General features: G+C 46.1%; 2 protein-coding genes across 2 annotated transcripts; one reads left to right on the plus strand and one right to left on the minus strand.

Annotated features, from left to right (window-relative positions):
- The first annotated feature begins 6562 nt into the window (after positions 1–6562).
- On the plus strand, positions 6563–16629 carry RPL7L1 (ribosomal protein L7 like 1). The gene is made up of 7 exons (XM_010369677.2): positions 6563–6899; positions 7824–7929; positions 10190–10353; positions 11368–11505; positions 12740–12849; positions 13017–13231; positions 13917–16629. Exons 1-6 carry the CDS (start codon positions 6859–6861, stop codon positions 13223–13225), a joined length of 768 nt encoding a protein of 255 aa, XP_010367979.2. The 5' UTR covers positions 6563–6858; the 3' UTR covers positions 13226–13231; positions 13917–16629.
- Positions 16630–16977: 348 nt separating this feature from the next.
- C4H6orf226 (chromosome 4 C6orf226 homolog) lies at positions 16978–17618 on the minus strand. The gene has a single exon (XM_030928973.1). The coding sequence runs from the start codon at positions 17545–17547 to the stop codon at positions 17263–17265; it is 285 nt and encodes a 94-aa protein (XP_030784833.1). The 5' UTR covers positions 17548–17618; the 3' UTR covers positions 16978–17262.
- Positions 17619–26389: the final 8771 nt, after the last annotated feature.

Raw genomic sequence — 26389 nt, forward strand, 5'->3', positions numbered from 1 at the left:
CACTCTGTCGCCCAGGCTGGAGTGCAATGGTGCAATCTCGGCTCCCTGCAACCTCCACCTCCCCAGGTTCAAGCGATTCTCCTGCCTCAGCCTCCCAAGTAGCTGTAATTACAGGCACATGCCACCATGCCCAGCTAACTGTTGTATTTTTAGTAGAAACGGGGTTTCACTATTTTGGCCAGGCTGGTCTCGAACTCCTGAGCTCGTGATCCGCACGCCTTGGCCTCCCAAAGTGTGGGATTACAGGCGTGAGCCACCGCGCCCAGCCTTTTTTTTTCTTTCTTGAGACAGAGTCTCTCTCTGTCGCCCGGGCTGGAGTGCAGTGGTGTGATCTTGGCTTACTGAAACCTCTGCCTCCCAGATTCAAGCAGTTCTCCTGCCTCAGCCTCTGGAGTAGCTGGGACTCCAGGCACGTGCCACCATGCCTGGCTAATGTTTTGTATTTTTAGTAAAGACGAGGTTTCACCATGTTAGCCAGGATGGTCTTGATCTCCTGACCTCATGATCTGCCCGCCTCGGCCTCCCAAAGTGCTAGGATTATAGGCGTGAGCCACCATGCCTGGCCAAGATTTTTTTTTTTTTTTTTCCTGAGATGGAGTCACTCTGTCACCCAGGCTGGAGTAGAGTGGTGCAATCTCGACTCACCGGAACCTCCGTCTCCCAGGTTCAAGCAATTCTCCTGCCTCAGCCTCCTGAGTAGCTGGGATTACAGGCACCCACCACCACACCCAAATAATTTTTGTATTTTTTTAGCACATACGAGATTTCATCATGTTGGCCAGGCTCGTCTAGAACTCCTGAACTCAAGTGATCCACCCACCTCAGCCTCCCAAAGTGCTGGCATTACAGGTGTGAGTCACCTTGCCTGGCCATGTCTGTCTGTCTATCTGTCTATTTATCTACCTATCTATCTACTGAGACAGGGTCTCACTCCAGTTGCCCAGGTTGGAGTGCAGTGACAAGATATGGCTCACTACAGCCTTGCCCTTCCAGGCTAAAACGATCCTCCCATCTCAGCCTCTCAAGTAGCTGAGACTACAGGTGTGCACCATCACGTTCGGCTAATTTTTTGTATTTTTAGTAGAAGTAGGGTTCTGCCATGTTGCTCAGGCTGGTCTCAAATTCCTGGTCTCAAATTCCTGATCCACCTGCCTCGGCCTCCCAAAGTGCTGTGATTACAGGTGTGAGTCACCATACCCAGCCTAATTTTTATATTTGTTGTAGAGACGTGGTTTCACCATGTTGCCCAGGCAGGTCTCAAACTTGTGAGCTCAAGTGATCTGCCCAACTGGGCCTCCCAAAGTGCTAGGATTACAGACATCAGCCACCAACCTGGCTCAGAGCTTTTTCTTAAACTAATTCGTATGTGGTAAACAAAGGGCATATCACAAAGTGGAAGTTTTCCTCCGATTCCAGACCCTACTACCATTTCCCAAAAAAACCACCATCAGCACTTTTTCATATATGCTTCCAAAATTGTTACATACAAATATACCTATAATTGGCCGGGCGCTGTGGCTCACACTTGTAATACCAGCACTTTGGGAGGCTGAGGCAGGTGAACACCTGAGGTCAGGACTTTGAGACCAGCCTGGTCAACATGGTGAAACCCTGTCTCTACTAAAAATACAAAAATTACCCAGGCGTGGTAGTGGGCACCTGTAATCCCAGCTACTCGGGAGGCTAAGGCAGGAGAATCGCTTGAACCCAGGAGGTGGAGGTTGCAGTGAGCCGAGATAGTGCCACTGCACTCCAGCCTGGGCGACAGAGCGAGTATAAAAAAAAAAAAGAAAAAGAAAAAGAAAAGAAAAACAATCTGGGGACTGGGCACAGTGGCTCATGCCTGTAATCCCAGCACTTTGGGAGGCCAAGGCAGGCAGATCACGAGGTCAAGAAATTGAGACCATCCTGGCCAACATGGTGAAACCCCATCTCTACTAAAAATACAAAAATTAGCCAGGCATAGTGGTGTGCACCTGTAGTCCCAGCTACTTGAGAGGCTGAGTCCGGAGAATTGCTTGAACCCAGGTGGCAGAGGTTGCAGTAGGCCGAGATAGTGCTACTCTACTCCAGCCTGGCGACAGAGTGAGATTCCATCTCAAAAAAAAAAAAAAACAAACAAACAAACAAAAAAAAACACACACACACACAAAAAACAAAAACAATCTGGGAACATTTTTTACACCCTATTCTGTATCCCAAATGTTTGGGCGTATTACAGTCAGGATTATTTGGTTGTAAACAACAGAAAATTATTCCAGTTAACCAACATAAAGGGATTTTGTAAGGAGGATAAGAATTAAAGAAAAAATTGAAGAACCCACCAGGCTTGAGAAGAATAGAGACAAAGAAACTCTAGGAGCTCTTCTTAGGTGGAAATCCTTAAGTTTTGCCCCCAACTGGGTGCAGTGGCTCATACCTGTAATCCCAGCACTTTGGGAGGCCAGATCACTTGAGGTCAGGAGTTCAAGACCAGTCTGGCCAATATGGTGAAACCCGTCTTTACTAAAAATACAAAAATTAGCCAGGTGTGGTGGCACATGCCTGTAGTCCCAGCTACTTGGGAGGCTGAGGCACGATAATTGCTTGAACCCGGGAGGCAGAGGTTGCAGTGAGCCAAGATTGTACCATTGCACTCCAGCCTGGGCGACAGAGCAAGACTTTGTCTCAAAAAAAAAAAAAAAAGTCTTGTCTCAAATCTCATACTTTGTTCCATCATCACTCTGCTCAAAATTCAAAATCACAGAGAAATTTAGCATCTCATACCCACTCCCAATGGGGTGATTAAAAGAATTGAAAAGATCTTCCAAAGACTCCTTTAGTTTAAGTATTAGAGGGAAACGTTCGGATTTGATATCCTCCCAACAGCCACCCAACTGTACATGATGAAGAAGAGGTAAGTTCACAAGAGGATTGGAATTTTTTTTTTTTTTTTTTTTTTTTTTGAGACAGGGTCTCACTCTGTCACCCAGGCTGCAGTGCAGCAATTCTCGTGCCTCAGCCTCCCAAGTAGCTGGGATTACAGGTATGTGCCATCACACCCAGCTAATTTTTGTATTTTTAGTAGAGATGGGGTTTCACCATGATGGCCAGGCTGGTTTTGAACTTCTGACCTCAGGTGATCTGCCTGCCTCAGCCTCTCAAAGTGCTAGGATTACAGGCATGAGCCACCACACCCGACCTCAGTAACCTCACTTTGAAAAAAAGATCTAGGACACATGCTCAATGCTCAGTAAACACATATTCAGTTAGTGAATAATTGTTTAAGAGTGGGGCTCTTTTCTTTTTCCCTGTGTCGGTCTGGTGGAGTAATGGCGTTGGTGCTGAGAATAACTATTCTCCTAGCACCATCTGCTGGCAGTAGAAAACCATTTCCTGAATCCTGGCCTCAATCCCATTCAGCCTTGCAGTACTGGTTTTTTGGGGGTTGTTTTGAGACAGAGTCTCGCTCTGTTGCCCAGGCTGGAGTACAGTGGCATAATCTCGGCTCACTGCAACCTCTGCTTCCCAGGTTCAAGCAATTATCGTGCCTCAGCCTCCCAAGTAGCTGGGACTACAGGCGTGTGCCACCATGCCCGGCTAATTTTTGTATTTTTAGTAGAGACAGGGTTTTGTCATGTTGCCGAGGCTGGTCTTGAACTCCTGAGCTCAAGTGATCTGCCTGCCTCAGCCTCCCAAAGTGCTGGGATTACAGGTGTGAGCCATCGGGGCCCAGCTGGAGTATTGTTAACCCTAAAATTCCTCCTCCCTTTAATATTATTGATACCACAGACTCTACCTTTTATCCATAGACAGGAAAAATCACAAAACATTTAACTTTTTACTTTTTTGTTTACTATTTAGTGAATGTCTTACACTTTGATGACCCTTGTATTTTGCCTCTTTACAAAGACACACGGTGAGGTGCTGAAAGAGAAAGAGCCTCCCTCTTTCAGTGTGTGACCCTGAATACTGGGTTGTCCTGACACTTACTCATCAGAAAGTGACCTGTGCCCACGGCAGTCTTTCCGGTTGGACTAGTTACATGGCAACACGAGGCCTTTAGGTGCCACCAATATCAGTATCAATAGTGCCAAAATCAAGAAATTGTTGGCCGGGCGCGGTGGCTCAAGCCTGTAATCCCAGCACTTTGGGAGGCCGAGACGGGCGGATCACGAGGTCAGGAGATCGAGACCATCCTGGCTAACACGGTGAAACCCCGTCTCTACTAAAAAAAAAATACAAAAAACTAGCCGGGCGAGGTGGCGGGCGCCTGTAGTCCCAGCTACTCGGGAGGCTGAGGCAGGAGAATGGCGTAAACCCGGGAGGCGGAGCTTGCAGTGAGCTGAGATCCGGCCACTGTACCCCAGCCTGGGAGACAGAGCGAGACTCCGTCTCAAAAAAAAAAAAAAAAAAAAGAAATTGTTGCTAGACCCTTAGGATCAGTGATGAGCAAGCAGTCATGGTTCCCGCCCTCCTAGTATCGTGTGGAAGAAATATTAAAAAGACAATAGGCCGGGCGCGGTGGCTCAAGCCTGTAATCCCAGCACTTCGGGAGGCCGAGACCATCCTGGCTAACACGGTGAAACCCCGTCTCTACTAAAAAATACAAAAAAATTAGCCGGGCGAGGTGGCGGGCGCCTGTAGTCCCAGCTACTCGGGAGGCTGAGGCAGGAGAATGGCGTGAACCCGGGAGGCGGAGCTTGCAGTGAGCTGAGATCTGGCCACAGCACTCCAGCCTGGGCGGCAGAGCGAGACTCCGTCTCAAAACAAAACAAAACAAAACAAAAAGACAATAATGTCCTGAAGGAAATCAGACACTACTCTAGAGTCTTACTAGTCAGTCCATAGACCAGTAGCACCAGCGTCATTCTGAAGCCTGTTAAAAATGCAGAATATTGGCCGGGCGCGGTTGCTCACGCCTGTAATCCCAGCACTTTGAGAGGCCGAGGCGGGCGGATCACAAGGTCAGAAGATCGAGACCATCCTGGCTAACACGGTGAAACCCCGTCTCTACGAAAAATTCAAAAAATTAGCCAAGTATGGTGGTGGGCGCCTGTAGTCCCAGCTGCTCAGGAGGCTGAGGCAAGAGAATGGCGTGAACCCGGGAGGCAGAGCTTGCAGAGAGCCGAGATCGCGCCACTGCACTCCAGGTTGGGTGACACAGCAAGACTCCGTCTCAAAAAAAAAAAAAAAAAAAAAAAAAAAAAAAAAATGCATAATATCAACTCCCCACCCGGCTTCCTGAATAAAAATCTGTATTTTAGTAAAATCTTCAGATGACTCCTATTCACTATTAATGCTTGAGAAGCGCCGCTCTGGAGGTTTGCAGAGATAAGACTTGTGTTGTTTTTCAGGATTTTTAATTTTTTTTTTTTTTTTTTTGAGACGGAGTCTCGCTCTGTCGCCCAGGCTGGAGTGCAGTGGCGCAATCTCGGCTCACTGCAAGCTCCGCCTCCCGAGTTTACGCCATTCTCCTGCCTCAGCCTCCCGAGTAGCTGGGACTACAGGCGCCCGCCATCTCGGCCCGGCTAGTATTTTTTTTGTATTTTTTAGTAGAGACGGGGTTTCACTGTGTAGGCCAGGATGGTCTCGATCTCCTGACCTCGTGATCCACCCGTCTCGGCCTCCCAAAGTGCTGGGATTACAGGCTTGAGCCACCGCGCCCGGCCAGGATTTTTAATTTTTAAAAAATTCTTTTTTATTTTTTTGAGACACTCTCGCTCTGTCGCCCAGGCTGGAGTGCAGTGGCACAAACTGGGCTCATGCAGCCTCCGCCTCCCGGGACTTCAGGCGCGAGCCACCACGCCCAGCTAATTTTTTGTAGTTTTAGTAGAGACGGGGGTTTTTGGCCAGGCTGGTCTCCAACTTCTGACCTCAAGTGATCCACCTGCTTCGGCCTCCCAAAGTGCTGGGATTACAGGTGAAAGCCACCAGCTCCGGCCTACTTTTTCAGAGTTTTATATAGACCGGGAGGGAAGAACGCATATTCCAGGTGATGAGAGCTGTATAAGGGTTTTATTTTCATTCCTTTTTTTTTGAGACGGAGTCTTGCTCTGTCGCTATGTTGGCCAGGCTGGTCTTGAACTCCTGACCTAAGGTGATCCTCCCGCCTCGGCCTCCTAAAGTGCTGGGATTACAGGCGTGAGCCACCGCGCCCGGTCTGTATAACGGTTTTAGATGGCAAGGAAGCAAGTTGTAGTTTTCGGTCCAGCAGTAATAGTAACAAACATAGTGCTGACAGACACTGCTAAACGCTTTACGCTTTACGTTTATATAATCTCCTGTAATCCTCGTAACGCCATTTGGTAGACCTATTATTACTGTATACCCATTTTATGGGTAATGAAGCCGCAGTATAGAGGGGTTAAATAACGTGTTCAAGGATCCATCGACGGAGCCAAGCAGACGGAACCGCAGCTACCTGTTTTACCACTCCAAGTCCTCAACAAACACTTCCACCTACATGTGACAGCCAAAGCCATAGCCTCCAAATTTTTCCACAAAGCGAAAAGGTTTCGCGCAATTTGTCTGTCTTCCTCCTCAGAGACGCAACAGAGCCGCGCCGGAAGTGCGGCGCCTTTGCTAGAGCGGACGCCATAGGTGCATTGTGGGAAGTACTTTATTGTCCACAGCCAAGCAGCTTGTGATGAAACTGTAACTTACAAGAAAAGGGCTGGGTTTTGAAAATGATACAGGCTCTAAAAACCCTAGAAGCGAGGCAACTTTTGGCAGGAATCGGGGTTAGCAGGACCTCAGCGGCTCACTGCCGCTAAGTGAACGCTGACTGTCTGGGTCCTCCAGCCTGAGTTAGAACAGACATCTCTATGGTCAAGGAAACAGAGCGAGTGCTGTCTTCCCCATGTGTTGGGGTTGCGCATGATCAGTAGCTGCACCACTAGAAAGATGGCGGAGCAAGAGTGAGTGGGGCTTTGAATATCTGGAGTTGGGTGTTGAGTATCTAGTGCCATCCACGGTGTTTATGCCTCGGTGGCGGATTCTTGTGGGCTCTAGGAATAGAAAAGGCCACAGTTTACAAAGGGTGGGGATGAGGAGCCGTAGCGCTGTGGCGGAGGAGAGAGGGGACCGCGGTCAATTTCGGGTTATTTAGAGAGGCGAGGATTGACTTCAGGCAGCGGGCTGGAGTGCCACAGTTGAATTCACCCAGCCTGACAAGTATTAACTCTGCAGATAGGTCTGCACCCACTCCAACCCCATGGGATTTTACTAGATTCGTCGCTGCTAGTGCCTATGAAGAGCTGTGGCAGTGAAAAGCCTGTTAACTTACAGGAACGCAGAGGCTAAAGAGTTCATTACTTTTCGAGGCATTGGGGATGAGTGAATATTAGGGGTACATTTTGAGGCCTGGAGTCAGAAACCGCAGGTTTCAGGGGAATCTTTCTTCAGACACTTAAAAACAGTAATATTCCCTGAAGCCCAGGATATTGACTTGGTTTGGAAATCCGTTGAATGTTCGTTTTCTTTGTTGTTGTTGTTTTGAGACGGAGTCTTGCTGTGTCGCCCAGGCTGGAGTGCCACTGTCGCGATCTCGGCTCACTGCAACCTCCGCCTCCCGGGTTCAAACGATTCTGCTTCAGCCTCCGAAGTAGCTGAGATTACAGGCGTGCGCCACCCCGCCAAGCTGATTTTTTATTTTTGGTAGAAACAGGGGTTTCACCATGTTGGTCAGGCTGGTCTCGAACTCGTGACCTCAGGTGATCCCCTCCCCCCACCTCGGCCTCCCAGAATGCTGGGGTTTGAGCACCCGCTGGGGCTTGAGCCACCGCGCCCAGCCAAGTGTTCGTTTTCTAAATGTTATCTCTGATCTCAATTTTCTCTATCAGGCAAAGAAAAATCCCTTTGGTTCCAGAAAATCTGCTGAAAAAGAGGAAGGCTTATCAAGCCCTCAAAGCCACCCAGGCAAAGCAGGCACTTTTGGCAAAGAAGGAGGTAATGGTGGGGAACCAAGATAAAGTAATTAGAATTTGTATTACGTGAGTTTTATCCAGCATGTGTTGGACTACATTTGGTATTTACAAGCTCCCCGCAGCAGTTTGACAAACCAGGTATAGTTGTCTCTCAGTGTCCTTAGGGGGTTGGTTCCAGGACTCCCACAGATGCCTAAATCTGAGACTGCTGAAGTCCCTTATATAAAATGGTTGTAGTATTTGCATGTAATCTGCACTCCTTCCTACTCCTTCCGCCTATGTAATTTAAATTCTCTCTGGATTACTTAATAGCTTTTTTTTTTTTTTTTTGAGGCAAGAGTCTCACTGTGTTCTGGAGTGCAGTGACACAGTCTCGACTCACTGCAACCTCTGCCTACTGGGCTCAAGCAATTCTCCTGCCTCAGTCAACCAAGTAGCTAGGATTACAGGCATGCGACTAATTTTAGGTAAATTAGCCACCACACTCAGCTAATTTTTTTTTTAATTTAATTTAATTTTGTTTTGTTTTTGAGACAGAGTCTCACTCTGTCTCCCAGGCTGGAGTGCAATGATGTGATCTCGGCTTACCACAACCTCCGCCTCCCGGGTTCAAGCGATTCTCCTGCCTCAACCTCCCAAGTAGCTGGGATTACAAGGATGTGCCACCATGCCCTGCTAATTTTTGTATTTTTAGTAGAGACGAGGTTTCACCATGTTGACCAGGCTGATCTGGAACTCATGGACTCAAGTGATCTACCCACCTCGGCCTCCCAAAGTGCTGCGATTACTGGCATCAGCCACCCCACACGGCCACCAGCTAATTTTTGTATTTTTAGTAGAGGTGTTTTAGCATGTTGGTCATGCTGGTCTCAAACTCCTGACCTCAAGTAATCCACCCACCGGCCTCTCAAAGTGCTGGGATTACAGACCTGAGCCACCCTACCTGGACTGGGTTACTGATAGCTAATACAGTGTACATAATGTATTTTAAAAATTTGTATTACTTTTTACTGTTATTTTTCATTTTTTCCCCTGAATTTTTTTTCTTTTTTATTTAAGAGGTCAGCGGGGCGCAGTGGCTCACGCCTGTAATCCCAATACTTTGGGAGGCCGAGGCAGGCGGATTACTTGAGGTCAGGAGTTCGAGACCAGCCTGGCCAACATGGTGAAACCCCATCTCTACTACAAATACAAAACATTAGACATTGTACAAATTAGACATTGTACAAATACAAAACATTAGACATTGTACAAATACAAAACACTGTGGCATGTGCCTGTAATCCTCCTAGCTACTCAGAAAGCGAGGCAGAAGAATCGCTTGAACACGGGAGGCGGAGGTTGCAGTGAGCCGAGATTGTGCCACTGCACTCCAGCCAGGGTGACACAGCGAGATCCTGTCTCACAAAAAAAAAAAAAAAAAAAAAAAAAAAAGTGGGGTCTTTGGCCAAGTATGGTGGGTCACGCTTGTTATCCCAGCACTTTGGGAGACTGAAGCAGGTGGATCACCTGAAGTCAGGAGTTCAAGACCAACCTGGCCAACAAGGTGACCCTATCTCTACTAAAAATATAAAAATTAGCCAGGTGTGGTGGCGCATACCTGTAATCCCAGCTACCTGGGAGGCTAAGGCAGGAAAATTGCTTGAACCCAGGAGGCAGAGGTTGCAGTGAGCCTAGATCGCATCACTGCACTCCAGCCTGGGTGACAGAGCGAGACTCCATCTCAAAAAAAAAAAAAAAAAAAAAAAGGAGTGAGGTATTCTGTTACCCAGACTAAGTGCAGTGGCAGGATCATAGCTCATTGCAGCCTTGAATTCCTGGGTTCAAGAGAACCTCCTGCCTCAGCCTCCTGAGTAGCTGGGACTATAGGTGAGCCACTGTGTATGTGATCCTCAGAAGTATTTTCCATCTGGGGTTGGTTGAATCACAGATGCAGAGCACCAAGTGTATATGGTTTATGTCTTCCTTTAGCAAATATTTAACACCTGCAGGCAAATGCTGGAGTTGAGTTTAAGGAAGCTTGTTAGTAAACATTGATTAATATCACGCAAACTAATTTTTTGTTTGTTAATTATTTTTCCCAGTAATTCCCAAGTTTACTCAACTCCACCTTTACTTTGGTTTCTCATTTTTCTCTTATATGAAAATAGAGAATATTGCTTTGCTCCGCATTGTAGAACACGGGGAAATAAGCTCTATCAGTTGTCACTCATGAATTACTGTTCTAAAAGTAAAAATGTATGGAAGCACAAGATGATAATGATGGTCTGTCTTCTCTGTAGCAGAGGAAAGGAAAAGGGCTCAGGTTTAAGCGACTAGAATCATTCCTACATGATTCCTGGCGGCAGAAACGTGACAAGGTGCGTCTCAGACGACTAGAAGTGAAACCTCATGCCATGGAATTGCCAGACAAACATTCCTTGGCCTTTGTTGTACGCATTGAAAGGTAAGGAACTGGTGTCTTTCTAATTGCATGAGGCTAGGGCAAACCGTTGCTTAAGCTTTAGACCCCTTTCTAGGGAGATAATAAGCCCCAAGCCACTCAGCCAAGTCATGCTGGGATGTCAGGGTTGAGCACAATTTAGTCTGCAATATTTGGAAGACCTTAGACAGATAGACTTGAAAATAAGTGCTGTGAGGGTAAAGTGCTCACTAGGGAGAGGGGGTTGAGGACACCCTCTCTAAAGCAGGAACTTCTACCTGAGACCTGAAAGATGTGAAAGGCGTTCACCGGTGTTGGGAGACTTTCCAGGCATATGTGCTGAAGTCCTGAGGTGGGGAAAGCAAGGCACCATTCTAGGAACTGAAACAAGGCTGAGTGGATGAAGCATATTCAGTGAAGGGGAGACATTTTTCCTCAGTTAGTGGAACTTGCACAACCCCCTGCCCACCCCATGTGCAACTCTACTTCTTGCTTTTTCCCCTACCCAATCACCCAAACCAGAAACCTGTGACTTTTGCATATTTTTATGAGCTCTGTCCTTTGTAGCCTTCTACCACTGCTCATATTTTTCCTAAACTATTGAATTAACCTTCCTCCTGGATTTCCTTGCCTCTAGTGTCATCCTGTGATCTATCCCATACTCTGCCCTTGGTGATTGTCAGAAAGAAATCTGGTCTTGTCTCTTCTACTTAAAATCTTCAGTAGCTTTTACTGCCCATAAAAGCATATCCAGCTTCCTTAGCTGGACATGCGTAGACCTGCATACCACCACTCCCTCAACCGCTGAAACACACACAAGTTCAGGGACTGTCTCTGTGTTTCCATAGCATTCCAGGCGTTGCTCCACATCATGAAAGCATCGGTTTTCATAACTGCCTCCCACTAAACTGAGCTCTTTAAGGCATAGTCTCTGTGTCTTACTCCAGATTACCCAGTGTGGTGACCTCACATGTTGTGCTTGCTGGACTGACATAAACTGGAGGGAGTCTGTCTGACTTCTGTTGCTGTTCATTTCAGGATTGATGGCGTGAGTTTACTGGTGCAGAGAACCATTGCAAGACTTCGCCTAAAGAAAATTTTTAGTGGTGTCTTTGTAAAAGTCACCCCCCAGAACCTAAAAATGCTGCGTATAGTGGAACCTTATGTGACCTGGGGGTGAGTGAGGTTTCCATGTGAATTCACATTAGATTTCTATTTGAGTGTGTCAGGCTGCACCGGGTATTGCTCTCCAGGGCTCATGTTGCTATAGAAGGGACATTTTGCTGTGACCACAGCCAGCCTGAAATCTGGGTAGCTGTAACAACCATGAGACACGGGGTAGGGAGGGGTCTGAAGAGTACCATAGTAGGGCTGGTGCTGTCATAGGCTAAGGCTGGGTCAAGAAGAGATCAGTTCTTGGAAGTCTTAAAGCAGAGCTAAAGGCAGTGCTTGTGTAAGAGTAGTATTCCTGGCCGGCCATGGTGGCTCATGCCCGTAATCCCAGCACTTTGGGAGGCCGAGGTGGGTGGATCACAAGGTCAGGAGATTGAGACCATCCTGGCCAACATGGTGAAACCCCTGTCTCTACTAATAAATACAAAAAAAAATTAGCCAGGCCTGGTGGTGTGTGCCTGTAGTCCCAGCTACTCGGGAGACTGAGGCAGGAGAATCGCTTGAATCCAGGAGGCGGAGGTTGCAATGAGCTGAGAGAGACTGCGCCACTGCCATCCAGCACGGCGACAGAGCAAAACTCCCTCTCAAAAAAAAAGGCCAGGTGCAGTGGATCACGAGGTCAGGAGATTGAGACCATCCTGGCTAACATGGTGAAACCCTGTCTCTACTAAAAATACAAAAAAAATTAGCCGGGCATGGTGGCGGGCGCCTATAGTCCCAGCTACTCAGGAGTCTGAGGCAGGAGAATGGTGTGAACCCAGGAGGTGGAGCTTAGTGAACCGAGATTGCACTACTGCCCTCCAGCCTGGGCGACTGAGCAAGACTCCGTCTCAAAAAAAAAAAATAGTAGTATTCCTCAAACATTGAAACCCAACAAAAACTTGGATTTCATTTCCAACTTTTGCACTATCTTGAGTTAGAAGGTCACCTAAGGCCAGAGTCCTAGCCCCTAAGCTAAGCTAGGACATTGTTTCTGTTTTGTTTTTGTTGGCGATATTTTCCCTGGTGAACATTTACATCCATAAATTTAAATTTCTGATTATGTGAGTGGGGTCACTTCGGTTCTTTATTAGGAATATTTCCAAGCATTTCAGCTGGAATGTGATTGCAGAACACTTGCTCGTTGGGAGTAGTGGGTTTGTGGGAGAATCTCTCCAACCTCTCCTCAGCCAGGCTGCAGGACTGGTATGTAGCGTACCAGGTGCTGGTGAAAACCGTGCTTTATTTTCCCACATAGATTTCCAAATCTGAAGTCTGTCCGAGAACTCATTTTGAAACGTGGACAAGCCAAGGTCAAGAATAAGACCATCCCTCTGACAGACAACACAGTGATTGAGGAGCACCTGGGTGAGTGCTACAGCTTAGGGTCATCTGGGGCAGAAAGCCAGGGTCTTTGAAGCTTTGATGTGAGATTCAGGTTGTATTCTTGGGGTCCCAAGAGTCTGCCAGAGTGCCCAGCTTAGTATATGCTGGATACATGTTGATAAAGGAATCTGTGCTTTTGTGTTTCTTAGGGAAGTTTGGCGTCATTTGCTTGGAAGACCTCATTCATGAAATTGCCTTCCCAGGGAAGCATTTCCAGGAGATCTCATGGTTCTTGCGCCCTTTCCACCTCTCAGTGGCCCGACATGCTACCAAAAATAGAGTGGGCTTCCTCAAGGAGATGGGCACACCTGGCTATCGGGGTGAACGCATCAATCAGCTTATCCGCCAGCTGAACTAGACCCAGGTGAGGTAGGGCTGAAAATTGCCCTTGGGTTGACTTTTGATGGGCCATACCTTGCCACTTTACAAGTTCTTTTTGCGTTTAGTAGTATTTAAGAGTAACCTTGAGATTGGGAGGAAAAAGGAGGCTGGTACAAATAGATGGAGACCTGCTGGGATCAGTCAATGCCTGATTAGGACATGGGGCTATGCATAGCCTAAGTTACAGGCTTAGAAGATGTCTAATAACTAAAAACTATTGCTGGCCGGGCGCGGTGGCTCATGCTTGTAATCCCAGCACTTCGGAAGGCCAAGGCAGGCAGACCATGAGGTCAGGAGATTGAGACCATCCTGGCCAACATGGTGAAACCCTGTCTCTACTAAAAATACAAAAATTAGGTGGGTGTGGTGGCGCATGCCTGTAGTCCCAGCTACCCGGGAGGCTGAGGCAGGAGAATCGCTTGAACCTAGGAGGCAGAGATTGCAGTGAGCCAGGATCACGCCACTGCACTCCAGCCTGGGCGACAGAGCGAGACTCTGTCTCAAAAAAACAAAACAAAACTGTACTGCTGTGGTCATTTAGATGGAAACGGGGAAAGACCAATATTAATAACTGATTTCAAAAAGGACTTGAAGATGTGAATCATCTATTTTGCTGAAGAAATCTTAACTCTGAAATTACTTTTTATTGCTAATGTTATTGCTCTTAGGTGTCAAACTGCGGTAAATTTTTATCAATGAAGTGGAAGCATGTGTTTGATTGTTTTGGGAATTTTTATCAAGTATCTTCAGAGAAGATTATTTCCTGCTTTATCTTCAAAAACTGGAAAGGAAGGATCAAAGAAAAGACAGTAGCTGGCCGGGCGTGATGGCTCACGCCTGTAATCCCAACACTTTGGGAGGCTGAGGCAGGCGGATCACCTGAGGTTGAGGGTTCAAGACCAGCCTGACCAACATGGAGAAATGCTGTCTCTAGTAAAAATACAAAAATTAGCCGGGCATAGTGGCATGTGCCTGTAGTCTCAGCTATTCGGGAGGCTGAGGCAGGAGACTTGCCAGGCGGAGGTTGCAGTGAGCCGAGATCACGCCCTTGCACTCTAGCCTGGGCAACAAGCGAAACTCCGTCTCAAAGAAAAGAAAAGACAATAGCTTATGTTCATGGCAAGCATCTCTCATCACACTCCAGTTCCAAAGAAAAATTCCAGTGTTTTCTACATTGAGTACTGCATCGTCTGAAATCAGCACATTCTGTGGAGGAAGGAGTCCTGCTTTGTTGCATCTATCTTAGGGTTTAATGTTGGTAAATGAGTCACTCTAGCATTTGTACAAGGCTCCCTAAGACTTCTGCAGCAGTTGACCAAGCCCAAGGACATAATTGAATCTGGAGAGTCCTAGGGCCTTGTTTTGAAAAACACTTGAAATACACATAGGAAGAAAGGCATACAAATAAATGTTCACTTGTCTGGTGTGAGTCTATGTTCCAACTTTTCAGTGATGGCTTTGAGAGCTCTCAGACTTGACTGGCTCTGCGTGTATCTGGTGGCTTTTGTATCCTAACCTGAAACTGGCTTAGTACTTTTTCCTAAAAGCTCAGGATTTGAGAATGAGGACCTCTTCGCCAGGAAAACATGTATACACTCAAAATTTTGCTTGCAGTTCTAGGGTGTTTAGACCCTTCTCAGATACCTGTGCACCTTATTGGTTTTGTTTTTCTGTTTTGAGACAGTCTCACTCTGTTGCCCAGGCTGGAGTGCAGTGGCGTGATCTTGGCTCGTTGCAGCCTCCACCTCCTGGGTTCAAGTGATTCTGCCTTAGCCCCTCAATCAGCTGGGATTACATGCCTGTACCACCATGCCTGGCTAATTTTTGTATTTTTAGTAGAGAGGGAGACAGTTGCACCAGTTGACCAGGCTAGTCTCCTGACCTCAAGTGATCCACAAGCCTGGGCCTCCCAAAGTGCTGGGATTACAGGCGTGAGCAACCGCGCCCAGCCCTTGTGTACTTTATGCGAGGAAGTCCTGCTCTTAATCGGGATCGGTCATGCGGGCCCTGATCTTGCTACTCTGGTTCCATGTCCTATGGAAGAACAAAGTTTACCAAGATAGATTTTTCCCTTCATGGTGGCATAGTGTTGCCCCTGCACCATCTCTAACTCAGAAATCCCCACCATTTCTTCCCCTGGGCTTCAGGATAGCATTACCTGGTTTCTCTGATGATCAGCACGCTTTCTTCAAACCCAAATCAGGAAGGAATGAACAATTTTGTTTGGCATGGATGAAATTAGCACTGTTTGGCTCGGTAGGCCCCAGACAGGCAGGCAGCTTAATTTTTTCCTTGTGTATTCTAGTCTTCAGAAGTATTGCCTTTTGTACTGCTGGTGGTGACGTAGTAGATAGTAGACCAGTAACTGGGCATCTGGGGATTTTAATCCTGCAAACAGTGGATCTGATACTGATTGTGTTTTTCATTAGTGTCCACCCCAAATGGGTCTTCCTGCTACTCCCCTCACTTAGTTGCCCCTCACTTGCCATCTGAGCAGTTGGCAAGGATGTGCCAGGCCTAGGTTAAACTTGGAAACATCCTTGACCATTCTGTTCCCTGGTCCTTTCAGATCAATTTGGCTGCAATTTTGGCTCCTGGGACCCTCAAGCATAGCTGGGAAATCAAGTTAGAGGTGTAACTGCCTTAAAACATGCCAGTTTAGGCTGGGCGTGTTGGCTCACGCTTATAATCCCAGCATTTTGGGAGGATGAGGCAGGCGGATCACCCGAGATCAGGAATTTGAGACCAGCCTGACCAATATGGAGAAACTCTGTCTCTACTAAAAATACAAAATTAGCCGGGTGTGGTGGCACGTGCTTGTAATCCCAGCTACTTGGGAGGCTGAGGCAGGAAAATTGTTTGCACCCAGGGAGGCGGAGGTTGCGGTGAGCCGAGATCAGGCCATTGCACTCTAGCCTAGGCAACAAAAGCAAAACTCTGTCTCAGAAAAAAAAAGTACCAGCGTATGAGGTAACTAGGTTGGTTCTCTCCAGAGGTAACCTGCCAAGAAGAGATGCTATAGATGTTACTCTTATACTGTAAAACATTGTGAAATCAGATTACTTTAAAATGATGTATTACAAAGTTATGGAGAAAAGCAGTTGTGACTATGGAAGCCCCAGGCTTATATCCCAGCTCTGTCTTACACTAAATATGGGTACAGTGATTCCACTCTGTCCATAAAATGGGAGCTAATACCCTCCAACCTGTGTGCCTGACATGATGACTAAAAGGATTAAGCAAAACAATAGTTTGTAATTTACTCTGTCAGAGCAAACTGCTGGTAAATAAAAGGGAGTAAGTTGACTAAAAATGAATTAAAAAAAAATTCTGATAAGTTTGTAATTTATAATTGTATACAAATAAAAGATGTTACAAAAATTGTGCACTTCTATATATGTACCATGACATAACTAATTCGTTGAACAAGTTGGGAGACAATCCTTATTTCTGAGAAAAGGTAGACCTGTTACATCATCTGTGGGTTAGGGTATGCTCATGTCAGCACATACTAGGTATGTTCTAGCTTTTGTAGAGAAAGTAAAATCTAGTGTTGACTAAGTAGGTGCACTGAGCCAGGTGGCCTGTTTAACATAAAAGGACTGATTTCAGGGTGGCTGTGGGAGCCTTTCCAATGCTCTAAGTCTCTAGTCCCTTGCCTGATCCAGCTGATTCCAAGAGCCAAGATTTTAGTCTTTCTTGGTTGGCTTTTTTAAATGCTTTGGGCTTTCCTTTAACGTATCTTCAAAATCATTCTGGGGCCAAGTTACGTCATAAAACCTTTTATTACATATTTTATTACATATAAGGACTGAAACAGGATTTTTCTTAACTGTATCATGGTCCAGAAATGCAAATGCAAAACCCCCATAGGGGCTGCAGGAGCAAGTCCAGTTGAGACAGGTCAGGACCAAAGCATTAAAGATGAGTAACTGAATGGCATGCGGGGTCCTGTAGCCACGCCTTCCAGATCGCCGCCGCAAAGGACCTGGAACCTCAGGAGCCCGCTGTATGTCATGAAGGTGCAGTCGCTGCCTCAGCCAAGCCAGGCTCCGCCGGGGCCGTTCCTATCCTGAGGGTCGGAGGAGGAAGGGACTCAGCCAGTGCCGCGGCCTCCCAGGGCTTGGGCCTCCGCGGGAGCCGGGACGCTGTGGGTTCGCCGTGTATCGCCGTGATGTGGCGTCTCTCCAGACCCGGGAGCTCCCCGCCCTGCTGGACCAGCTGCAGGAGCTGCGCCAGGGTAACCGAAGCCGGGGCCGAGGCCGAGGCCGAGGAGCGGGGACTGCGAGGACGCTCCATGTCAGGTCGCGAAGCCTGACCCGCCTGCAGTTCTGGGAAGCGAGGACTTCCGGGCGGAATGGATGCAACCACCACGGGGGGACGGGGAAAGGAAAGGGAGGCTGTAGACCGTACCAAGCCGGCCCAGAACTGGGGGAGCACTTGAGAACTCTGATCAGCGCCCTGCAGAAACGCTTTAGAAGCGTCCACGATTTAGCCAAACCAGAGTGCCCAATGTACCCGCCAAAGAAGGGACGGACGCGCCAAAACTTGAAGGCTAGCATAGGACAGAATATGCCTGCGGACGCGCCGCTGCGGGCAAAAAGACCCATACATGCATAGGCACAGCGCACATACCCATTTTCATGCACAACCACGGGAGCACATGCAAGGATTCCGATACAACGCATGGCGGAGGACAATCCCCATCCTAGGCTCCGCAGCACGGGACAAAGCCTAACTGCAGAGTTGTTCCCAGGGGCTTCAGGAGTGACACCGCCACCACTCTTTTAGTTATTATTTTGTTTTGTTTTGTATTGTGTTGTGTTGTTTTACACGGAGTCTCACGGTCTGTCGCCCAGGCCGGAGTGCAGCGGCGAGATCTCAGCGCACTGCAACCTCCTCCTCCTGGGTTCAAGCAATCCTCAGGGTCCCTAGTGCCTCAGCCTCCCTAGTAGTTGGGGGTACAGGTATATGCCACCAAGCCCAGCTAATTTTTGTATTTTTAGTAGAGACAGCGTTTCGCCATGTTGGCTAGGCTGGTCTCGAACTCCTGACCTCAAGTGATCCACCCGCCTCGGCCTTCCAAAGTGCTGGGATTACAGATGTGAGCCACTGCACCCAGCCAGAGCCTCACCACTCTTCACACATCCTGCCATCCTTCAATTCTTGGTGGTCCCAGAGAGGACAGAAGGTGAAGGCAGGTCAGATGTGCTACAGCTGCTCTGACTGCTCAGAAAGTCAGGGTTTTAAATCTGCTGGGAAAGTTAGGTTTTTAAATTATCAAAAGTGGCCGGGCACGGTCGCTTTTGGAGGAGGCGGAGGTTACAGTGAGCTGAGTTTGCGCCACTGCACTCTACCCTCGGCGACAAGACTCCGTCTCAAAAAAATAAAAAGTATCAAAAGCTAGACTGATCTGGTGAACATCACCTTAATCAAAGAATCAAAGCTTAATGGCCAGGCGTGGTGGCTCACACCTGTAATCCCAGCACTTTGGGAGGCAGGCGGATCACGAGGTCAGGAGATCAAGACCATCCTGACCAACACCGTGAAACCCCGTCTCTACTGAAAATACGAAAAATTAGCCGGACGTGGTGGCAGGCGCCTTTAGTACCAGCTACTCGGGAGGCTGAGGCAGGAGAATGGTGTGAACCCGGGAGGCGGAGCTTGCAGTGAGCCAAGATCATGCCACTGCACCCCAGCCCGGGCGACAGAGTGAGACTCTGTCTCAAAAAAAAAAAATTAAAATTAAAAAAAAAAAAAAAGAAGATAAAGAAAAAGCTAAGAACTACCCCAGATTAAAGGAGACATAAAAAATAAATACAGGCCAGATACAGTGGCTCATGTCTTTAATCCCAGCACTTTGGGAGGCTGAGGTGGGCAGATTGCTTGAGTTCAGGAATTCAAGACCAGCCTGGGCAATATAGCAAAACCCCATCTCTACTAAAAATACACACACACACACACACACACACACACACACACACACACACACATAGCCGAGCATGGTGGTGGGCACCTGTAGTCCCAGCTATTCCGGAGGCAGTAGTTGAAGAATTGCTTGAACCTGGGGAGGTGGAGGTTGCAGTGAGCTGTGATTGCCAGCACTTCAGACTGGGAGACAGAGTGAAACTGTGTCTCCAAAAATAAAATATAAATAAATACAATGAGTGATCCTGGATTAGATGCAAGATTGTGTAGGGGAGATCAGCTCTAAAGGACATTTCACCCATGGGGAAATTTGAATATGATCCATATATTAGATGATAGCAATATATCAATGTTAAATTTATCAAGTGTGATAATTGTGGTTATGTGCGGGAATTACCTTGTTCATAGGAGATACATTCTGAAGTATTTAGAGGTGAAGTGTCATGATGACAGAGAGAAAGCAAATGTGGCAAAATTGCTAAGAATTAGTGAATCCACATGAGGGTTTGAAACTTGTTAAAATAAAAAGTTGGGGTAGGCCAGGTGCAGTGGCTCATGCCTATAATCCCAGAACTTTGGGAGAGGCCAAGGCAGGAGGATCACTTGAACCCAGTGTCTGGACGGAGGGAGAGGGAAACAAAGAACAAAGGTGACTAAGATGGCGCACTTCCGGGTTCTTCATCACCAACTTTTCCCACGCGCACGAAAATGTAGCCGGCGCCCGGGAAGGTGCAGATCAACCGGGCATGCGCCAGGTGACGTCAATCCGGAGAGACCGAGATTTACCTGGCCGCACCTAGGGAACGCCCCCACACGCCCGTGTCCCGCCTATTGCCCTCCCACTCCCAGAAAAGCCGCTCCCGGCAGGCGCGCCCCTCGAACTTCCTTGGCCCCTCCTCATACGCGGGACCCAGGAACCTCATCCCAGAACGCTGGAGCGAATTCCTCCGCCTCCGCTGCTGGAGACCGGTGAACCTCGCTTCCTCTTTCTTTACATTGGCTACATAATAAAGTTTCCTTTTTACCTTGTCTACTTGCCTTTTCCCTGGCGCCAGCTCTAGTGGTCGCTTAAAGCAAATCACCCAGGAATTCAAGACCAACCTGGGCAACATAGTGAGACCTCCAAAAAACAAAAATTAGCTGGATGTGGTGGCACACACCTGTAGTTCCAGCTACTCGGAAGGCTGAGGCTGGAGGATCACTTGAGCCCAGGAGGTTGAGTCTGCAGTGAGCCAAGATTGTTCCACTGCACTCTAGCCTGGGCAACAGAGACTCTGTCAAAAAAAAAGTTGGGGTTGGGAGCAATTGGTAAGAGCTTGAGAGGCCAGCCTGGAGGAAACTGACCATATTGAGTGTTGTATAATAAAGAATTTTGAAGGGGTGGCCTGCCCCTCCACACCTGTGGGTATTTCTCGTCAGGTGGGACAAGAGACTGACGAAAGAAATAAGGCACAGCGACAAAGTATAGAGAAAGAACAGTGGGCCCATGAGACTGGCGCTCAGCATATGGAGGACCTGCACCGGCCCCGGTCTCTGAGTTCCATCAGTATTTATTGATTATTATTTTTACTATCTCAGCAAGGGGAATGCAACAGGAGAACAGGGTGATAGTGGGGAGAAGGTCAGCAAGAAAACATGTGAGCAAAGGAATCTGTGTCACAAATAAGTTCAAGGGAAGCTACTATGCCTGGATGTGCACATAGGCCAGATTTATGCTTCTCTCCACCCAAACATCTCAGTGTAGTAAAGAATAACAGAGCAGCATTGCTGCCAGCATATCTTTCCTCCAGCCACAGGGCGGTTTTCTCCTATCTCAGAACAGAATGAATGTACCATCGGGTTTTATACCGAGACATTCCGTTCCCAGGGGCATGCAGGAGATAGAAGCCTTCCTCTTATCTCAACCGCAAGAGGCCTTCCTCTTTTACTAATCCTCCTCAGCACAGACCTTTCACAGGTGTCGGGCTGGGGGACGGTTAGGTCTTTCCTGTCCCACAAGGCCATATCTCAGGCTGTCTCAGTGGGGAGAAATCTTGGACAATACCCGGCTTTCCTGGGCAAAGGTCCCTGTGGTTTTCTGCAGTGCATTGTGCTCCCAGTTAATCGAGAATGGAGAATGGCGATGACTTTTACCAAGCATACTGCCTGCAAACATATTGTTAACAAGGCACATCCTGCACAGCCCTAGATCCCTTAAACCTTGATTCCATACAACGCATGTTTCTGTGAGCACAAGAACATGTTGGGGCTAAAGTTACAGATTAACAGCATCTCAAGGCAAAACAATTGTTCAGGGTACAGATCAAAATGGAGTTTCTTATGGCTTCCTTTTCTACAAAGACACAGTAACAGTCTGATCTCTCTTTATTTTCCCTACATATGACCCTTTTCTTTTTGACAAAACCACCATCATCATTATGGCCCATTCTCGCTGGTCGTTGTCTCTTCTGAGCTGCTGGATATACCTGTAGACTAACAACAGAGAGAACAGGCATACAAGGATTAATATGAAATTTGCAATAGTGGAACTTCTGATGGTTTTTACCCAAGTGATGGGGTTAAGATTTGTGAGGTCATCAGTAGCTTTCACGATTGCCTCAGTTCCTGGCACCAAATTTAAATTGGCTTTCGATGCCTCAAAAATTTGTTCTTTTAATTTTGAAATATCTAAAGTAAGATTATCTTCTCTTCCTTGTAGTTGGTGTCTAACCATGTCCCAGTGATGCTCAGACTCATTATAGGCTCAGGGTGTAATAAAAAAATCTGACGTATTCCAGTCACACTGTAACTGAAAAAGATATCCCAAGCTCATGAGCCTATTTCCCATCCAAATGACAGTTTGTCTAAGATCATTAATTTGGTTTGCCAATTTTTTATTTATTTACGTCTGAGAATTCCACAGTTTTGAAGAATTCTTTACATATTCTGCAGTTTGAACAGAGGAGTGCAAAGTAATTCCAGCAGCTGCAGCAGTAGCTGTGACTGCAATAAGGCACATAATCCCTGCAATTAAAGTAAAAATGAATCTTTTGGATCTAGTTAGAATTCCTTTTAATACTTCCGTTAAAATATGGATGGATGGCGAAGCCTCCCACGGTCGGTCCAAGGACACAGGGATCCACACGCCCTCTCTTGCTCTCACTCACAGAATACGGTGCTGCCAATTAAAAATCGAATCAAGGCAAGTAAACAATCAACAATTTTCACAGGTTATAGTTTGGAAATCTGGTTTAATAACTATGTTTTCTACAACTAGCATATAAGGGGGTTTTACACAACTTTGTAAAGGAATTGTCAGATTGGAATTTAGGTTGGTAGTATAATATGGCTTATGATTTCTTGTTTCTATAGCTTGATTTCCAGACCAAATTCTAATGCGGTGCAAGGCCACAGTAAGCTTCCATAATTTTGGATGTTTAGGACCAGTAACGGGACTAACTAACTTTGGTCGAGGTAATGAAATTCCCTTTTCACCCCATTTCCATGGATAGGGTGATTCTAACCTTCTATAAACCTGGTCCAGCCTTTCAATTAAATCACTATCATAGGCCAGATTAATGGGCCAGATGGATGGGGCCTGTGAACATGAGTGAGTCTGGCCCGTACAATGATAATATAATTGGCCTCAAGAGGCCCAGTCTATAATAGTTCCAAATTCATTGTTTTGTAATACCACTGCAGTATCAGCCACACATTCTTCCCAAACTAAGGCTTCTGGGCTTTTTGGTTCTTTGGGAATTTCCTTGGGGCAAGGCTTCCCTTTAGGCCTAGATTTTAATGATCTTTGATAAGAAGGGTCCTATAAATTATTAATCTGTGACCCTAGTGACATTCCCCTTACCATGTGATAAGTAAATCTACTGGTGGCACTGACAGTAGGTACTTCTACCAACCAATTTTGGGTTGTAGGTATTAAACATCCTGGTGCCTTCCCTAGGCAAATAGGAGGATAATGATACCCAATGGAAACATTTATCATCATTCCTTGTTGTTTAGGTTGGGCAGGGCAATGATCATCTGTGGGGCCTGGTACCCATGCACTATTATTAACATATACTTCAATAGAATTATCCATCCATGTGACTAACTGAATTAAGGGCAGGAAAGGCACATAGGCCCAGTAAGTATAATTAGTTGCAGCTGTTCCTGAAGACATGGGGAGACTTACCACCGTTGATACAATCATCAAAGCTGCAAGCAGCATATTCTCTGAAGTTCGTGTTACCCTTGTGTTCTTTAGGCCTTTTTTAGCTAACTGTGTCAGCTTCTTTAACTGGGCCCAAGTCGGCAGCTCCGCTTCCTTGGTGGATGGCAACTTCATCTGTTCTTCTGATATCACCATTTTGTTTACCTAGAGAGTCGATGATGCTACATTGCAGGTTTTCTGTCTCCACGGAGGCGCTTTTCTTTGCATCTCTAACGGGTTCATTGTAGAACTTTAAATGTCTAGTGGGTATCCAAACAAGAAGCTGATTTTCTCCTGGTGAAACACAAGCAAAGCCTCTCTCCCATGTTATCACCGTCCCTATTTCCCATGTCTTATTTTTGTTATCTTTCCACCAAATCAGTTTTCCTTCTTGTGGGCTGTTCTTTTTACCAGTAAAATGTTGTTCTGCAGAAGTAATGGTCTGATTTCTATAAATGTTTAAAAAATTTAAAGTCTAAAATGCTAGATTAAGTTGCATCTGGGGAGTGCTATACTCCTTACTGTCTTTTTCCTTTTTTTGTTTAACCAATTGAGCTTTGAGTGTTCTGTTAGTTTTTTTTTTTTTTTGAGACGGAGTCTTGCTCTGCCACCCAGGCTGGAGTGCAGTGGCCGGATCTCAGCTCACTGCAAGCTCCGCCTCCCGGGTTCACGCCATTCTCCTGTCTCAGCCTCCCGAGTAGCTGGGACTACAGGCGCCCGCCTCATCGCCCGGCTAGTTTTTTGTATTTTTTAGTAGAGACGGGGTTTCACCGTATTAGCCAGGATGGTCTCGATCTCCTGACCTCATGATCCGCCCGTCTCGGCCTCCCAAAGTGCTGGGATTACAGGCTTGAGCCACCGCGCCCGGCCTCTGTTAGTTTTTTCAATTACGGCCTGTCCTTGGGAATTGTAGGGGATTCCTGTTGTATGTGTAATTTTCCATTGATTTAAGAATTTTTGAAATGTTTTACTATAGTATCCTGGCCCATTATCCATTTTAATTTTTTTTGGAACTCCCATGACAGCAAAACAAGATAATAAATGTCTTTTAACATGTGAAGTACTTTCTCCTGTCTGGTAGGTTGCCCATACAAAATATGAATAAGTATCAACTGTCACAAGGACAAATGACAATTTTCCAAATGAACGCACATGTATAACATCCATTTGCCATAACGCATTATGACATACACCTCTGGGATTAACTCCTGCCTCCTGAGTGGGCAGGTGTAGGACTTGACACTGAGTGCAGTGTTGTACAGTATTTTTTGCCTGTTCCCATGTAATACCAAATTTATTTTTTAGTCCTGTTGCATTTACATGAGTCCAGGCATGAAGTTCTTGTGCTTCCATGAATGCAGATGATACTAGCAAGTCAGCTTGTTCATTTGTTTTAGTTAAAGGCCCTGGTAAATTAGTATGTGCTCGAATATGAGTAATATAAAATGGGAAATTTCTTTTTCTTATAGTTAGTTGTAACAAATTAAACAGCTGGTTTAACTGATCATCTATACCATATTTGATTAGGGCTGTCTCAACATCCTTTGTAGCCTATACTACATCTGTAGAATCTGATACAATGTTAACAGGCTGATTAAAATCTTGTAACACTGTAAAGACAGCAACCAACTCTGCTCTTAGAGCCAAGTGATATTGAGTTTCAATGACTCGTTCTTTTGGCCTGGTGTAAGCCCTTTTCCACTGCTGGAACCATCAGTAAACACTGTCAGAGCATTTTCTAAAGGTTTATGTCTGGTAATTTTAGATAAAATCCAAGTAGTCAATTTTAAAAACTGGAAGATTTTTGGTTTTGGTTAATGATTGTCAATAATTTCCACAAAATCAGCAAGACCAATCTGTCATGCACCAGAATTGATAAAGGCTTGTCTAACCTGTTCCTTGTTTAAAGGAACAATGATTTTATCTGGGTCACTTCCACACAGTTTTATTATTCATAATCTTGCCTGACCAATTAATGTAGCCATTTGATCCAAGTACAATGTAAAAGTCTTAATCGTACTATGAGGAAGGAAGGACCACTCCACATGATCTGTGTTTTGAACAATAATGCCTGTTGGAGAATGTGCAGTAGCAAAAATCAAAAGTTGGGGTGGGGCTAAGTGATCTATTCTATTTACTTGTGCTGACCGAATTTTTTTCTTCAACTATTTCAATTTCTTTAGTTGCCTCTGGAGTTCATGTTCTTTTACTGTTCAATTCTGGATCCCCTCTTAAGATAGAGAACAAATTTGACATGGCATAAGTAGAGATGCCTAGAGTTGGCTGAATCCAATTAATATCTCCTAGCAATTTTTGAAAGTCATTTAATGTTTTTAATGTGTCTTTTCTTATTTCTATTTTTTGTGGTTTAATTTTCCTTTCCTCTACCTGCATTTCCAATGGAAAGGAGTAAAGGTTTGAATCTTATCAGATGCTATTGTCAGTCCTGCGTTTGCAATCTCTGTCTGCAGAAATGTGTAACAGTCGATTAATTTGTCTCTCGTTTCTGCAGCACACAAAATATCATCAATATAATGAATGATATCACAGTCTGAAAAAATTTGTCTCTAACTGGTTGAAGAGCTTGAGCTACAAAAGTCTGACAAATAGTTGGACTATTGATCTTTCCCTGAGGCGACACTCTCCACTGAAACCTGGTGGCTGGTTCTTTATTATTTATGGCTGGTATAGTAAAAGCAAATTTTTCAAAATCCTGTTTTGCCAGAGGAATGGTAAAAAAGCAATCCTTCAGATCAATTATAATTAAAGGCCAATCTTTGGGGATCATGGCCAGAGAGGGCAACTCGGGTCGGACAGCCCCCATGGGTTGAATTACGGCATTAATGACTCTGTAAGTCGGTCAGCATGCGCCATCTGCCGGATTTTTTCTGAATTCCAAACACAGGAGAATTTCAAGGTGAAAATGAAGGCTCAATATGTCCCTTTTCTAATTGTTCCTTTGCTAATAAGTGTAAAGCCTCCAGCTTTTGTTATGGTAGCAGCCACTGATTTACCCATACAGGTTTT

Source organism: Rhinopithecus roxellana, chromosome 4 (genome assembly GCF_007565055.1).
Source record: "Rhinopithecus roxellana isolate Shanxi Qingling chromosome 4, ASM756505v1, whole genome shotgun sequence".
NCBI lineage: Eukaryota > Metazoa > Chordata > Mammalia > Primates > Cercopithecidae > Rhinopithecus > Rhinopithecus roxellana.